The sequence below is a fragment of the Colletes latitarsis genome, chromosome 7 (assembly GCF_051014445.1).
Source record: "Colletes latitarsis isolate SP2378_abdomen chromosome 7, iyColLati1, whole genome shotgun sequence".
NCBI lineage: Eukaryota > Metazoa > Arthropoda > Insecta > Hymenoptera > Colletidae > Colletes > Colletes latitarsis.
The window spans coordinates 10316095-10331996 of record NC_135140.1 but is presented as its reverse complement, the minus strand read 5'-3'; the positions used below and the strand labels follow the sequence as shown (position 1 = coordinate 10331996).

The 15902-nt window shown below is 31.5% G+C and overlaps 3 protein-coding genes across 5 annotated transcripts; 1 reads left to right on the top strand and 2 right to left on the bottom strand.

Annotated features, from left to right (window-relative positions):
* Positions 1 to 15: 15 nt before the first annotated feature.
* LOC143344206 (putative phosphorylase b kinase regulatory subunit beta) lies at positions 16 to 6158 on the bottom strand. The gene is given in 23 exon segments (XM_076770039.1): positions 16 to 337; positions 407 to 514; positions 655 to 895; positions 978 to 1115; positions 1200 to 1402; positions 1482 to 1624; positions 1708 to 1840; positions 1905 to 2047; positions 2118 to 2233; positions 2311 to 2498; positions 2575 to 2805; positions 3328 to 3342; positions 3423 to 3569; positions 3572 to 3607; positions 3678 to 3703; positions 3772 to 3910; positions 4050 to 4247; positions 4336 to 4692; positions 4847 to 5054; positions 5123 to 5258; positions 5335 to 5453; positions 5553 to 5722; positions 6020 to 6158. Coding segments are annotated over 22 exon segments (3240 nt in total). The 5' UTR covers positions 5591 to 5722; positions 6020 to 6158; the 3' UTR covers positions 16 to 160.
* Positions 6159 to 6614: 456 nt separating this feature from the next.
* Drongo (Arf GTPase activating protein drongo) lies at positions 6615 to 9666 on the top strand. Its single transcript, XM_076770034.1, has 6 exons — positions 6615 to 7031; positions 8095 to 8603; positions 8685 to 8876; positions 8942 to 9121; positions 9199 to 9317; positions 9392 to 9666. Exons 1-6 carry the CDS (start codon positions 6868 to 6870, stop codon positions 9443 to 9445), a joined length of 1218 nt encoding a protein of 405 aa, XP_076626149.1. The 5' UTR covers positions 6615 to 6867; the 3' UTR covers positions 9446 to 9666.
* A 28-nt stretch (positions 9667 to 9694) lies between these two features.
* Positions 9695 to 15163, bottom strand: Dock (SH2/SH3 adaptor protein dock). 3 transcript variants are annotated; one of them, XM_076770037.1, is made up of 5 exons: positions 15037 to 15163; positions 14691 to 14925; positions 13097 to 13329; positions 10827 to 11764; positions 9695 to 10709 (listed from the first exon to the last, which is right to left on the bottom strand). In XM_076770037.1, the coding sequence occupies exons 3-5, from the start codon at positions 13113 to 13115 to the stop codon at positions 10488 to 10490; spliced, it is 1179 nt and encodes a 392-aa protein (XP_076626152.1). In that variant the 5' UTR covers positions 13116 to 13329; positions 14691 to 14925; positions 15037 to 15163; the 3' UTR covers positions 9695 to 10487. The 3 variants fall into 3 exon arrangements, with proteins under 3 accessions (XP_076626152.1, XP_076626150.1, XP_076626153.1); XM_076770035.1 differs by having other exon boundaries at positions 14691 to 15132; XM_076770038.1 differs by lacking the exon at positions 13097 to 13329 and having other exon boundaries at positions 14691 to 15133.
* Positions 15164 to 15902: the final 739 nt, after the last annotated feature.

Below are 15902 nucleotides of genomic sequence, written 5' to 3'. Positions count from 1 at the left end.
GTACATAAATATAAATTTTTCGACAAAGGTCCATCCTTTTTTATTTAAGAAATATACATATATTCAGAAAATATAATAACATAGTTACGTACATATAATTTTGTTCAATGCATTTACAAACAATATATATTCTATTTTTATCGAGACCTATTTTATACAACTATGTAATTTTGCATGTTTCTCTATTTTCAATTGCATCGTTGATATCACGATTAGTTGAAAAAGATCCTCCGGTTAGCACATTATTAACTACTGCCCGGGCAAGGTACCCTGTTGTTAATGAATAATCAGCAGAAAAGAATGCTGATTTATCGGTAGTTTTCTCCAGATCATGATCCTGAAAGAACTAATTGTTCTATAACGATTCATTTAAATATAATAAATTTATGACGTTAAGCATATTTACCTTGCAATACATTTGGAAACTATCTTCAACAAGTTTGTTAAGATTCAATTGTTTCTGAAAACTCAACTCCGGATTTCGAAGTAAAATTGTTGATACTATTGTGAGTAGCTGTAAAAATGAAAATATTATAGTAATTGAACTATGTCGTAAAGTGCACTTATCCAATACTGAGAACATTATACGATATTGTAGTTTTAACAATATTTTATAAAATGGTATTTGTTAAATAAACGCATTTAAAAAAATACCTCTACAATAATTTGACGATATTCTGGCAATTGTATGTGATGAAGTAATGATTCCACGAGCAAAGCAAATGTAATTTCCGAACGAGTCATATTGAAAAGAGTGGGTTTTTGAGACAATTCTTGATCATTAACACTGATACCACCTGGACAACGTATCAGTACTTCCCATACGTGATTATAAAAATGTGCAGGCACTCTGCATAAGCAACCTTCGATTTTTCTGCGTCCCAAAACTGTAAGGCTGTTAGATAGATAGCATATATTAATTTACGTAAAATCAACGAATCGCTAAACGTTAAATGAAAAATTAAAAATTACTATACCATTTAGCATTAGCCCAATCTTTAACCGTTAATACTTTGATTAGGAATTTGCGAATTTCGTAAGGACTGTAATTCTCGATTGGTTTAGCATTTTTTACGAACATTTGCAAATAAATTTTTATTGCTTCTAAAACCCATCTGTGAACACGAACGATGTTTAGTAATAATAACGAAAAACATCTTTCTTGAACGTATGTTCATGATATAGATTTCAATATATACCCAATACGAATTTTTAATATTCCTCTAAACATTTCTGGATTCCTTCCAATGAGTCTACCGCAGTATAATAAAACCTCTTGTTGAAGTACAGCTTGTACCACGTTATGTGGTTGAATTGTAGAATACATGACTGATTGAATTTCTGTTGGTGTCATCGGTTTATCGAACACTGTTTCTTCGTGTCCAATTACTCCAACTGTTATCTATTATTAGCGACGAATAAGATGTTCAGTGCTAGTTAAATACTATAAATGTTTTTATAAATATACGATTAAAGACTACCTGTTTTCCTTTAACAAGAACACCTGTTATAAAAGGGCTGATACTGTCAACAGTATGATTTAATAAACTGCTACAATATCGGACAACCATCCAATATCTGAGACAGCCAGCTTGTTGATATAATGACCTTAAATGATCGCCAACTAAAATTAAGTAATAAATGGAACGAATGGTAAAATAATATACCCCCAAATATATTATTTTTAAATCCATAAAATAGTAATACCTGTCATTCCATTAATTTCGTAATTGATACCTTCTCGTTTTAACAAAATGCCATAAAGTTGGCACAAGGTATAAAGACTTTTATTATTACGAATTTCACTTAATATATTATACAGCTCTTCGTTCATAAAATGCTAAAATACGAAATAATCAAGGCGAATAAAAAATGTAAATAGTTTCTTATTTGTAAAGACTTACAGAATAGTCTTTTATATTCTCCGCATAAGTTAGAGCCTTAGGAACGTCTGTGAGACTTTGGTATCCAATATAATCGTGTTCTAACTGTTTAAACTGGGCAAGTTCAAGATCCGTGTCTACGGTATTTATAAAATCCAAGTGTTCTATGTAATAAAAATAGATTGTTAACATTTAGTAAACGACGATCGAAAATGTCAATAAATATTAAATTACCAATACACGAAGAGGAAATTAAATTTTGCAGTCGACCTATTCGTACTTTCGTTTTATCGCAATAGCCTTTCTTTAACATTGCAAAGAGATCAAGCATTTCTTTAAATTGTGGATCTCTGAAGTAGAAAGAAATCTTATCGATTTATACACGATACATTGGTTGAAGCTGTAAGTACTACAAATTCATAAATACCTCATATGTTCTTCTCGTATTAAAAGACATACGGTAGGCCGACCTGAAAGTCGCCAATATTTGCCCACAAACTGAAGCTCCGTTTTAATATCATCGATTAATAGAGCCATATCTCTGTACAAGTAAAATTCTGATACTTCAAATATCAGGGGATAACAGAGTACCGTCATGCCGCATACTCTATAAACCTGCAAAAAATAATTTTGAACTTTTCTTTGACGTCTTAAAAGTCCTTAAATGTCTTTTATCGTGTATTAAACGTACCTTGCTTGTACCAAGAGACCCAATTGGTCTAGCTGGTCGACCTTGTAGATTTAATTTGCTATTGACTCCTAATTTTTCATACACTTTTACTAGTTGCATAGACGATAATATTTGAACAGGTTCCACTTCGTGCGGTGTCTGTGTTTGTATACCGTACGTTGCCATCATAGCTTGTAATCGCATAGACTCGGCAATAAGAACAATTTGTACTACAAGATCAGTATGAGTACCCTGATATACAGAAATGTTGTAATAGATAAATCATGCATTATTATAACATATTAATATAAAAAGTATAATTGTAAAAAATATTACTGAAATTATTAACAAACAAGATAAAATCAAAAATATTAAGAAACAAATCTTTTGACAAGAAATCATACGTTATACGATTGTAAAAAGTAATCATTGAAAACGAAAGGTAAGATAGTTCCAACAAGCATTGTAAGAAAAGAGCAAAATAAACCATGCCTTGATTCAAGCTTCATGCTCTATTTATTATTGAAAAGTTTCGAATATGCACATATTACGCAATAAATATTACCAATTTGATACAGAAGGAATTAGTTACTCAAATACTAAAATAAAATCAATACAAAACATTACTAAGCATGTATATAATTTATTTCACTTAGAAGCTTCGAATATGTATGCATTATCAAGTATCGATCAATCGATCTAATTATCAAATGCTAAAACAACATTAATGCAAACTGTATTCTACTATACATACATATATTATCATTTACTTACAATACTGGGTTTAGCCTGTATGGGATAAATATATCCAAAATAATTTGTACAAATAATTAATTTAATAAAATTTGAAAAAATATGTTTTTGCTTACTTGAAAAGCGGAATACCTTCCAGCTTTTCGTGGCCTATTGTACGAAGGAAGGTATCGCCTAATTGGATCTAATTCGTTGATATGTAACAGGCCAGCAGTAAGTAACTGTGCAATTACGAACATTGCTTGATTCCATAAATATATGGGAGCCGACTCGGTGTCCGCAGAACCTCTCCGTCCTCTTCCTTCGTTGCTTGCTAATCGAAAGGTACTACCGGGATCATTTCTTTCTGCTTCCAAGTTCTCCTCGGGCACATAGTAATACATAGGTATTACGGGATCTATTTAATCATAGAAATATAATTGTATCTCGCATTATTAAACTTAAAGTAATTTTCGATCGATATACCTCCATTGGCATCTTTATGTATTCGTTCTTTCAGTAAATTCTGATATTCTTCTACTTGTTCCGGTAAGGTTTTAAAAACACCATCTATGATCATAAAGATGTAAAATAGCGGCCACTCGCATTCCACATTATCGAATTCCTATAGCAACAGTTTCTGTATTAAGTCATTATCGATACAAAATGTTGGGGTGATTATATGGAACAGGATTACAAATGTAACGAATTTATTTAAGTGAGTTTGCAAAAATAACGTACTAACAATCAAATACATCAGAGACCTTGATTTCACCAGATTTGTAATAACGTCGATCTTTGATTTCTAAGACTGTTTTATATCCATCCCTTCCAAATCTCTTAAAACCATAATTGCCTTTTAATCTTCGGACTATGTTTGCCTTTGTCTCATTGTACAATACTTCTTCGTGAGTGGCAAATGCCGGAAAAGATATTGTTGACAATAAAGCTGTGTCTACACTCTAAAAATAGATAATATGTTTGTAATTTCGACTCTAACAAGTACATTTTCACAAACATCGAAGATATCTTCCTAAGAATACTCTCTACCTTAGAGCTGGATTCTCTTGGAAGCATCGTTTCGAAAATACTACGATTTCGATTATGAGCGTCGATATCAACGTATATAACTGACCAGGAGGCTCCTTTTTCTCCAAATAAATTACATCCATTGATAGCTTCGAGAGCGCTTTTGGCTATACCAATTGAACTTGCATGTATTTCGGGCGTACCATCGTTGTATCGACTACCACGTTCCCACATGCCATAATCTGGTGTACGATATGCTCTTTCCACATAATATACAAGATTTTGTATAAATGCTACCTCATCTTGAGTATATATAATTTGTAATCCAGAAGAAATCATTTGTACCAAGAATATCAAGTAAAGAGAAACAATATCGATCTAGAAAAAATATAAAATAATGCAAATACATACTCTAAACATATACAGTAGTCTATTATAGGATTAATATCTGTAATTGTTTCAGAAAGAAATCTTTCGTATTCTCCATGGACTCATATATAACAAATTTTTTAATACACGTTATTATAATTACTTGTAAGTGATTATAGACAGCATCGTTAATAATCTCATCACCAGTATATAAATGGAATTTGCAATGCAGAGCAAAGCGATTGCATTGGTTGCGTTTAAATAATTCTATTCTAGCAGATTGTTTTACCCAGCATTCCAAAATTCCACGCATGCATTTTACAGCTGATTGCCCAAGTTCATACGATTTTCCGCGATCGTCATCTATACGTCTGAAAGAACAATATAATACATTATGTACAATAATTAATAATAAAATATTTTTCATTCAGGTAACTACCTGTATGCTTGGTACAAACTCCAAATAGCAGCAGCGCAGTAAATACTTTCTCGTACGCTTCCCACTACTTCATCGTTTGAAATTTGTGGAAACAAACCTGTTATGCAACTCTGGTAACGTAACAATTGCCTTTTAACTAAAAATAATGTAATATCAATATACTTGATAATTTTATATATTTGATCTTGATATACCAAAATTAATATTCGTACCAATTCCATAATAAATATCAAGTTGTCTCACTGTATCTTCGTAATTTGAAATTTTAAGAAACATATCGATATCTAAATCGATAATACTACCATGGCGTGCATTTCTGATTTGGGAAAATCTGTAAAACGAAACAATAATAAGAATATTAGGATTAAAAGCAATTATTTGTGTCTTAATCCAGAATTTTTCTTGGAAAATATAAAAAATTCTAATAAACCTCTGTGTATTTGTGGTTGCTGTTTCAACAGACGTCATCTTATTTAAGACAATTATGACCTTCCTTCGAATTGATTCTATTATTTGACAATATACATAATCATATGACAAGAATTATTTTCGTCCGTTTTTTAAATATCAATAACATTGTTTTCTTTTGTAAAATTGGAACTGCAACGAAGCAAAACAGAAACTTTTAAACACCTATATTACACTTTTCGATACAATACGAAATAAACACGTTTGAAGATGGTAACTGAAATAGTAAAAACTGTTTTTTTAATATATGTATCATACATGTATACATATTAACCTTGGCTGTCCAACATCCAACAATTGTTTTGCTCATACTGCAACCAAATCAACTATGTAATTGGCACGAAAAAGCTTATGCATAATCTCCAATTTATAAATAGAAATGAAAAGTCTACTTCTAACAGAAATATTACCAACCAATTTTAAACTTACCAAAAGCAGACTTTTCTTTCTTTATCAATGAATTTAAAGAATACGCCACGATTTTATAATTACACACGATCAAAATAAATAGCGGAAGCCCATCGGCAGCGCGTCGTAACTAAATTTTTCGGAATAATCACCTTTTATAAATTCTTTTTTTTTTTAAATCGAGTGCGCATATGTCTTCCGTCGGATATTTAAAGCGACCCAATTTTTAAACAATCTATAAGCATTTCACAGTCTATATTTGTTTATTCGTTTATATAATTTTACAGCGACACAAAATTAATTGCCAGCGTTAGACAAAAAATTGCATTTGAAAGTCAACAACTATTAATTGACGATTACTTTTATCGATCGATTAATTCAATCGTCGATTCTTCAACGATTAGTTCCTTTAATCAACGATCGATGATTGATTTCATCGATTAATTAATTTAGTCGTTAATGTTTCGACGATTAATTATTTTAATCGTTTGATCAAATAAAAAAACTTAAATCGATTGATGGCCAACAATAACTAAAGCCATCTTCGTACGATTTTCATTTTGATTTGCAATTTTAAACAAAGCTCTGCATCCGTCTTTTCAATCGACGGAGGCTAACGGTTAGCCTCTAACCAACGAATGAACTTGCGTGTTCTAATGTAAAAATACGTCGCCAACGAATGAAAGTCTACCTTAAATAGTATTGCGAACGTGGTCTGTGTTTGATCCGTTTTCTCGTGAAACATATTTAGAATGTGTTACGGAACACGCACGACTATCGTGACAGAAAATTGAGTCAGTTCCGCAAGCAGACCGCGAAAGAAGTCCCGTCTCTGTTCCGTTTAGAATTACAAATTATCTTCGTATATAATGGCGTCCGCGAAGAGAAAGCAAGACGAGAAAAATTTAAAAATATTACGCGAGCTGGTCTCGCAACCCGGTAACAAAGAATGTTTCGACTGCCATCAGCGAGGCCCAACTTACGTCAACATGACAATCGGTTCATTCGTCTGTACCTCTTGTTCTGGTATATTGTAAGTACTCGTTACCTGTAAGAAGCCAACAAAGTGTCCAAGTCTTCATCGTCGAAATCGACGTAACGATTACTTTACTTATCATATTCTTCGTGCCACAAGTGAGACTGGCATTGTAATTCCCTTACGCGATTTTTAACGATCAGAGGTTGAAGATGAAACGTTAACCAAATGTCAATGTTTCGTCTACAGGCTATTTCGTTGTTAATAAGAAATAAAATATTATCGTTCGTAGCAACGAATAATTAAATTCTGTCGATACACGTGCTACGAACGTATTTTATTATTGATTCGCAGAAAATATTATGACTCATTTTAATACGTTCGTATTCGGAGTCAGGAAGTTAATACACACTATCTGTATCAGTGTTTTCTATGTGTATAGTTATTGTTATCAATGATCAAAATGTTGTATTCACGTGTAACGAAGAAAATCAGTAGTTGTGTTCCAAAGTTTACAAAGTAATTGCCTTGATTGCTATGTAGTTATGCATATTGAATATAGAAAGAATCATACAATGTTCAATATATAAATGTTAACAGGAAATATTTTTTAATTCCAAATTACCTGTTCATTTAATTAATGTTTTTTTATAATTAATCAAAAAAATGATCAATTTTTGATATATGTATTATACAAATTGTATAACAAAATACAAGAGATTCTGTAAGATTTTCACATTGATATCCTTTTTGTTGATTACAACACAAAAATGTAATTAATAACAATAATTTTTTGAAACATGATACAAACTATTAGAAGACCAACTTTAATAAAATAGTTGAATCCTTTAAATAAAAGAAACTAAAGACTATTTAATCATGCATTCTACGCGTATTGTTTCCTTACACAAAAGACAATATGTAAAAATAAAATGTTAATGAAATTTTTATGTATAAAATTTTAAATAATTTTTTATCAAGTACTTTTGTAATAATTGTTTTGGTAAAGATAAAATGAAAAATAAAGATAAACGATTGATTAATATTGAATAACATGGAAGGTTTTATTAATTGAAGGCAAAATAAATGTTTCTATCGCTAGTTTTGTTTAAAATTGCAGGCGGGGCTTGACACCACCACATAGAGTAAAATCTATTTCTATGGCAACATTTACACAAGAGGAAATAGATTTTATAAGGGAACGTGGTAACGAATACTGCAGGAGGATATGGTTAGGCTTGATGAATCCAAATTCCTCTCAGACTTTAGACACAAAAGATGAACAAAAGATGAAAGATCTAATGAGTGCAAAATACGAACTTAAGAGATACTATTTGGATCCGTCCATGGCAAATCAAAAGTCACAATTATCAAATCAAACAAACATTCCAAGGGTTCCACATTCTGGGATTTCTACTTTGTCTCCTATTTCAACTCAGAAAATAAACAATTCTGAGTCGGTTAATTCTAATAATTTTTCGACAGATTTTGTAGCTGATTTCAGCAAAGTTCCTGATCCATTTATTGCTACTACAACGCCTACAAACAAACTCAGTCAACCGATTGTACCTCAGCCATTTTTTGCCAATTTTGACAACAATCCTATTTTTAATAGTCCAAAAAACTCAAGTAAATTGAGAAAATTATTTTACTCTTTTCTATATAGATTAATACAATAATTCTAATACAAACACTTTTCTTTTCATTTAGATGCTGAATCGTTAAGTCCATTTAATCAGACTACTGGAAATTCTATGAATACAACTAACATAAATGGAGCATATATGCCACCATCGGAAGATCGTTATGCGGCACTGAAGGACTTAGACTCTTTAATGAAACAAACGCAACTGAAAGATGAAACCCCAACAATAAATACGTCTACATGGAATGCTAATAATGGTACATACATAATTTGTTACTAGTTTACTTTTAGCATTAGAAAATTATTTTATTGTTTGTTTTAGCTTCGAATTCAATTTGGAGTGTAGGGAATCAAACTACGCACGTAATTTCAAATCCTTTTGCAACTAGTGATATATGGCAACCATCGGCCAACGTAGTCAATAATAATATGCAGTCAATCGATACCTCTCTATGTAATCCTATTAATCCATTTAAGCCAGTACAGTTTCCTATAAATAATGGTAAGTTTCCATTTCGGTAGCGTAAATTACGGTATATTAAAACTTCAAAATAAATTAAAACAGTATTAATATTTTAGACCCTCAATGGGTAGGTATTGGACCATCTGGCAACAGAGATGTAATACAGTTTAGTCAGTTAATGACAAACAAAGTATGGCAACCCACTCTTCCAGCATATCATGCAAATCCTTTTATGGTACATACTTATTGAATGTTATTTTTTTTTAATTTTTTTTTAAATACATTTAAACACATACTAGTTTTTTTTAGGTTGATTCTGGCTTGAGCAACATGACAAGAAATTCGAACAATCCTTTCTTATGATTAAGTAAGCATAAGTTTTTAATGGAGTTACGAACAAATAATGCAGACCTAAAATATGTTTAGATTAGGGCAATTGTTTATATATGTGACCTTATTGGCAATTAGTGCCATTAATTTTTATTCCCAGGAGCACCAATCTCTTATTCATATAACTAAAATAATACTTTTATTTATGAATATATAATATACACGTTAAATAAAGATTAATATTTGTTACCAACTATGCGAGTATTATACCTGCTGCAATTACTCTTCGTGTGTAAAATTTAATCGTATTTAATTGAGTTACATTTTGTTGGTATTTGTGATTCTCTATTGAATGGAATACTTTCTAAACGATAAAAAATACTAACAAAAAAAAATGCGTTAAAAGTTAAATCTCTTTTTTTTTTTATAAAATGCATATAATAATTGTATATATAGTAAACAAGGGATTAAGAACAAAACTACATTTTACCTGATGCACACTTAAATACAGTTTATTTACTTAAAAATTTCTAATAAATACAAAATCACAAATGAACACTTAGTCTTTGTCAAAATTCAATACCAATAGATTCAGAGTAGAGATCCACTTAATCGGTCATAATTGCATGATAATTAACCGTTGTTTCATTGTTATACTTGCAGTCTACATTACGTGTAGTTGTAAATATATTATTAATCGTAATAACATGGTCGGTTGTGTTTTACAATTACATATGGATATAAAGAGAAGCCTTGTGTGTCAACTAGACAAATGTCATATAGCTGCCGTACAAACGTTTTATTCGTCTCTCTTAGCTTTTTAGCTTTATTTGCTAAATAGTTTGGAAGCTCCAATGAATGGTAAGAATTGCTGGTGGCAATTACTTAGAGTAATAAATTATATATCAGTGTAAATGGACAAACAATCAGGAAACACTAATATATGAATTCACCAATTATGTTAATTGTTATGTATAAACATACGAGATGTGTGATAGTGATATTACTAGGCAGGCGTCGCGTATCTCAGAGATACATTTCAAAGCGCATGGACCGTCTCATGGCACGAATTCACCTAGCAACCATTGCTACTGGGGTTGCCTTTCGGCAATGGGCGTACCAAGTATAACTTCTCACCCTGCTTGTTAGTATAAATAGGCGCTCGTTGATAATGGTCTACCAACTGGTCTAGCGTATGGAATTTTCTTTGACCAATGCAGTATAATGCTCCTTCCACGTGTACCCTAAAGTGCTTATTACGTCCTGGAGCTTTCAAAGATACCGAATAATCTCCCACCTAAAATCAACAATATTTAAAACTGATGGTTTCAATTTGAATATCTTATTATTTTAATATATTTCAATTAAATATATTATTTAACGATTTATATAACATATTCATTTATGTACGTACATTTGTTTCACTATCTCTAATTAAAAAATCGCCATCATGACCATGTTGATTCAGCAGCGTGTCACATTGCGAGCGTGAAATACTACCATAATACCAAGGTTTTCCAACAAGATGCGGTCTATCGCCAGGGTCTGGCCTTCTCTCAAGAGAATCTCCTGTACTAATCTCACTACTTGTCATTCCCCGTTCACGATATGGTTGTGTCAAATATTCGCTCAGTTCTTGAAGATAATTTCGTGGTACAAGACCTATTTGTCCTTGACTATTCCTTGCTTTATACCATTCAGGATCTGCCGGTGGACGATCAAGGATTTCTAAACGATCACCCTTCTCAAAGGACAGTTCTTGGTCATTGTTAGAAGAAAATGAATAAAGTGCTACAACAATGTCAAGAACATTTTCAGCCATTGCGTATGTATGAAGAGTATCGTCTGCGTCCCCCTCTTCTTGCGTGTAATTTGACGGAAACCAGCCTGCTTGAGTGCCACTTTGACCTCTCCACCAGCCATCGTTGCTCTTTTCTAATATTAGGATTCTAGTTCCTTTGACAAGTGACAATTCATCTGCTTGTTGTGCCTGATAATTATATTTGACAACCGCTGTACCTATTGCTTCGCTTGGATCAGCAGGTAGACGCCTAGCCATAATAGGAGATTCCACAGCTCTAGAAGGTGAATTACTAGATGGTAGAGTTTTTGAGCCAGAGCCCTTTTTGACTTTTTTCTTGATACTATCAAAAAGAGATGGTTTTTCTTTCTTGACATAATTACTTGGCACATAGCCAGCTTGGCCTCTTGCACTTTGTACTCTCCACCAATGTTTAGAGTCATCGAGGAGTAAGTACCGTTCATTTTTACGTAGGTCTAACTCCTGAGCACCCTGTGCTCCATAATCATATTTGGCGACAACATAACATACGTCGTCTTGACTTGTCTTGCCTGAAAATTATTATGATTATTTTTCTTCAGAGTATTATATACTCTAGACACTAGCAGTTTAACACACTTTGATATATTTTTAGGATAGAATTTTTAACGAATATTTTACAGATAATTGTTGCAATTTCTAAATTTAAAATTGTTGCAAGAAGCACTTAAATCCATACAATAGGGAAATAATAAGATCAAAATCTATAAGTTATGTATATTTACTACTTAAACATACAATGGAAATAAAACTAAAACCATACAACACATGTACAAAGAAAACTCTATTTGAAAAGAAAAAAGAAAAAATAATTACAATTCAAATCCAAAAAAATTATAACTATAGTTTGTAAAAAATCTATTATATTATATAACTGTTGCATTATAGTACACAGACGGCATGAAGCTGTTGTGCTCATTGATAAGTCTTGTTGGTTTTTAATCATAAGCCTGTAAATATAGGCAAGAGATGATAACAGTTATCTTGCAGAATGTCAGAATACTACTATGTGTAATAAAAAGATTCACGATCTAGTTAACATTTTGAAAATGAATAAACATTAGTATCAAGTATTATTATGAACGGTATATTTCGGTAATATCAATACAGGAAACTATTGGTAAAGTATAAAAGTAAAATTACATTAATGGACATAATATTTATATTTACAATTTATTTATATTTATCCTATTAGTATAACATTCAATTGTATATTCTCTATTTAAAATTTAGTAGATTTGTTTAATCAGTAATTTTATATAAGATGTTCAACAATAATCAGTACAACTGAGAAGAGATTCTATGTACAAAAATTAATTAAAAATATAGAATATCCATTGTATTTGTACACAATATGTGCCAGTAATAGTTTACAGTTAAAAATTTACGGATAATTATTTTATTTTTATTTTAATAAAAATAACTTTTGTTTCGTGTTTTTCATTTATTTTTGTACGTCGAATAATCTACCATTTGGTTGTATTACATATTGCAGATAATCTTGTATATATTACATTTAAACTTATTCAGATCATTGTGCACAACAGTTTAATATTAGCTACAAACTGCAATTTGTTGACAGAAATGAAAATTAAACATCATATAAAATACTGCATATAACAACATATGTGCTTAATGTAAAAACTTATTACCTTTAGTTACTAAGTTCTCTGATACAGAATTTATCATGGTATACTCAAAAAAATTCATATGGACTACATATTTAGAAATACACTTTGTAAGAAAGATATATCGTCAATCTGATTCTGTCTTGAGAAACTATACCGAAATGGCTGTTGAAACAAATTTACATACAAAGCAAAGCATACAAGAAGAAAACGTACCATGCTTCATGGCTGCCATGTGCGAAAACAGATATATACGTCTGAGTGTGGCGTGAGTAGCTGCTACTCACACACTACTTGCATAAATCTTAAGTCTGCTTGTACTGTGTTGGCAGCGTGAGTGCAGCAGGCATTCATTCTTTAGCTTTTTGTTTAGTGTTGATACACCTGCTGATTTCTTTGCTCAGAGTCCATCGTTCTTGAGGGTAGGGCAAGCAAGTGTATTACCAACACTTCAGGGAAAATGAAATAACAACCATTAACTTTTGACATAATAAATACTGTAAATCTAGAAACTTAGATGTACCACAATATTAAAAACGCTACATTACATCTCTAGTTAATTTTCTGTTGCATTATACCTATTTGCATTTAATGTATGCCAGTTTTATAGCTACTAAAATTACGAAACCAAATTTTCATGTATATTTATTATTTAAACACCATAATAACTAAGATTAGTTACTAAACTAAATTTCTTTTAATATTTCTTGTTATAACTAAGTTACGAGTAACAAAGTTTATTAAAAAAAAAACATATCTATATACTTTTTAAAAATATTACTTAAAACTATCACTGTATTATTTCTGGAATCTTAATTATAAAACATTTAAAAAATATATATAAATGTCAATGTTTGGATCAAAGAAAGTTGATAAAAATTATTTGTTAATAAAATATCAAAGTACAAAAATTTTTCAACAGAGACAAGATATCGATAAATCTATTAATGAAATATTGCAGTCAAAAGTGTTAATGACCTTTGAGGAACTATTAATTTTATTGAATCTGAACAAAATTTATCATGTAAAAACAAAGTATACGTAACATTCTATGCATATTTGTAAAAAAAAAAGAAATACAAAATACAAAAATATATAAAAATAATTGTAAAATATTGAACGTATTTTAACCAACAAAACAAATATTAAAATTAAAAACTTGGAAAGTATATCCAGTCTTTGTCATATTATTAACAAAAGTATTCAAGAAATTACAAATAATAAAATATGTGACTTTAATACATTATTACACGAGCTAAAAATTAAGCATCTTGCATTATATTTTACCAACAACTGCAATAAGTAAAATTATTAAAAACAAACACACCTATGAAACAAACAAACGTAAAATATCATTCGATAATTTATTTAATTAAGAAAAATACCTGGTAAGCTTACATAAAAGAAGAAAACAAAGAATGTTTTACACACATAATATTACATTAACTTCAATTTGTACTCTACTAAATTCGGTAAATGTCATACAGAAGAATTCGATAAAACACGCGAGGATGTTGCACATCGTGAAATATTTACAATACAAAAATACAGTGTGTACGCGAAAATTAAATAAGTATTTCCCGGTCCTTTTAACGCAAATCTCGATCGAGAATTAGCAAATTTTGAAGCACGTATATAGGGTACGTTCATTGCCTTACTATCTACCATACTACGAAAGCAAAGTAGAAGCGTGTTGAATGCAAGGGGGCAACGACTAGCGCGAGTCAATTCAGCCGCTTATCTTACTATTCGTTAAGTATGATAACTCACTACTTTATCGTTCAAAAAGAAGAAGTAAACACTGACTTACCGATTTTTAAACTTGACATATTCCTGCATACAAGCTTCGAAATTTTACGTCGTTATACAGCTTGTTTTCCCCCACCCCAGGCCGCAGCCATGAACGGGAGCGACTAGAGTGTATGTATAGGGGATTGAATCTTTATGGGGAATCGTGTCGAACGAAGGGGGGAACTGGGAATTAGGGAAAGACAGCATGAACCGTAGAGAACTCCATCCACCGATAGGCTTTGTTCACCGTTGCCCTGTCAATAAACACCGAACACAAAAGTTGAATTTCGCCACTTCTATCCACGACGTTGTTCTTCACGGTATTTAACAATACGTGAATAAGTTCTGTGTAAATATTACTGTACTTTTTTATTTATTGTATTTGTATTCGTTTATACGACCCCTCCCGCAGAAGGATCAGACCCACCCTTAATCCAAAGACGGCAAACGACCATGCGCGCTACCGAGATCATCGTCTCTGTTGGAGTTGCATCTAACGTGACAGTGGCGCCATGTTATGGAATAATATAATGTTACGTTATCGCACGCAAAGTAGCTTGTAGCCCACGTGATAAAACATTTGAATAAGAACGAAATTCATCATTGAAAACTTGCAACACGCCGTGGTCCGGTAGAAGAGATCTCCGTTAGAACGAGAACAAACATCGCCAAATGTAAGAGTCACTAAAATCATTTTTACTCCTTAATGAGTTACGAGCTTTTGGTTTGAAGATGTATGTTCTCTAGTTTGAAATTGGTTTCAATTTTTAACATCGTGCCTTGTAATTTGATAAGCTGAGACCTCGAGAGTAATGAAATACTAATCGTAAATTATAAAACAGCTCTTTATTTCAAAATTTCCGCGCATCAGTTAACTAAGCGACACAACTTTGCTCTTACAAGAAGTCCCGAGACCTAACGTTCACTTTTTGTTCAGGTTTCGCTCAGTGATAGATATTAAGGCCAGATAGATATTAATAAATATTAATTAGGACCCGGTTTTGTAATAATTTTTTAGATATTTAACGTTAAAATTATTACAGATGTTACCTAGAGAAATATAACTACATTCATCACTATTATCTTGATTTATTACTACAACCGCGATAACTATACCTGAAAGTTCTCTACTAATCACTACACCTACAACCCACAGAACAGAGCCCGCGAAACATTTATTTGAAAATGATCTTTAATGCCGTTGCATCAACGTCGCCAACACGCGCACTAA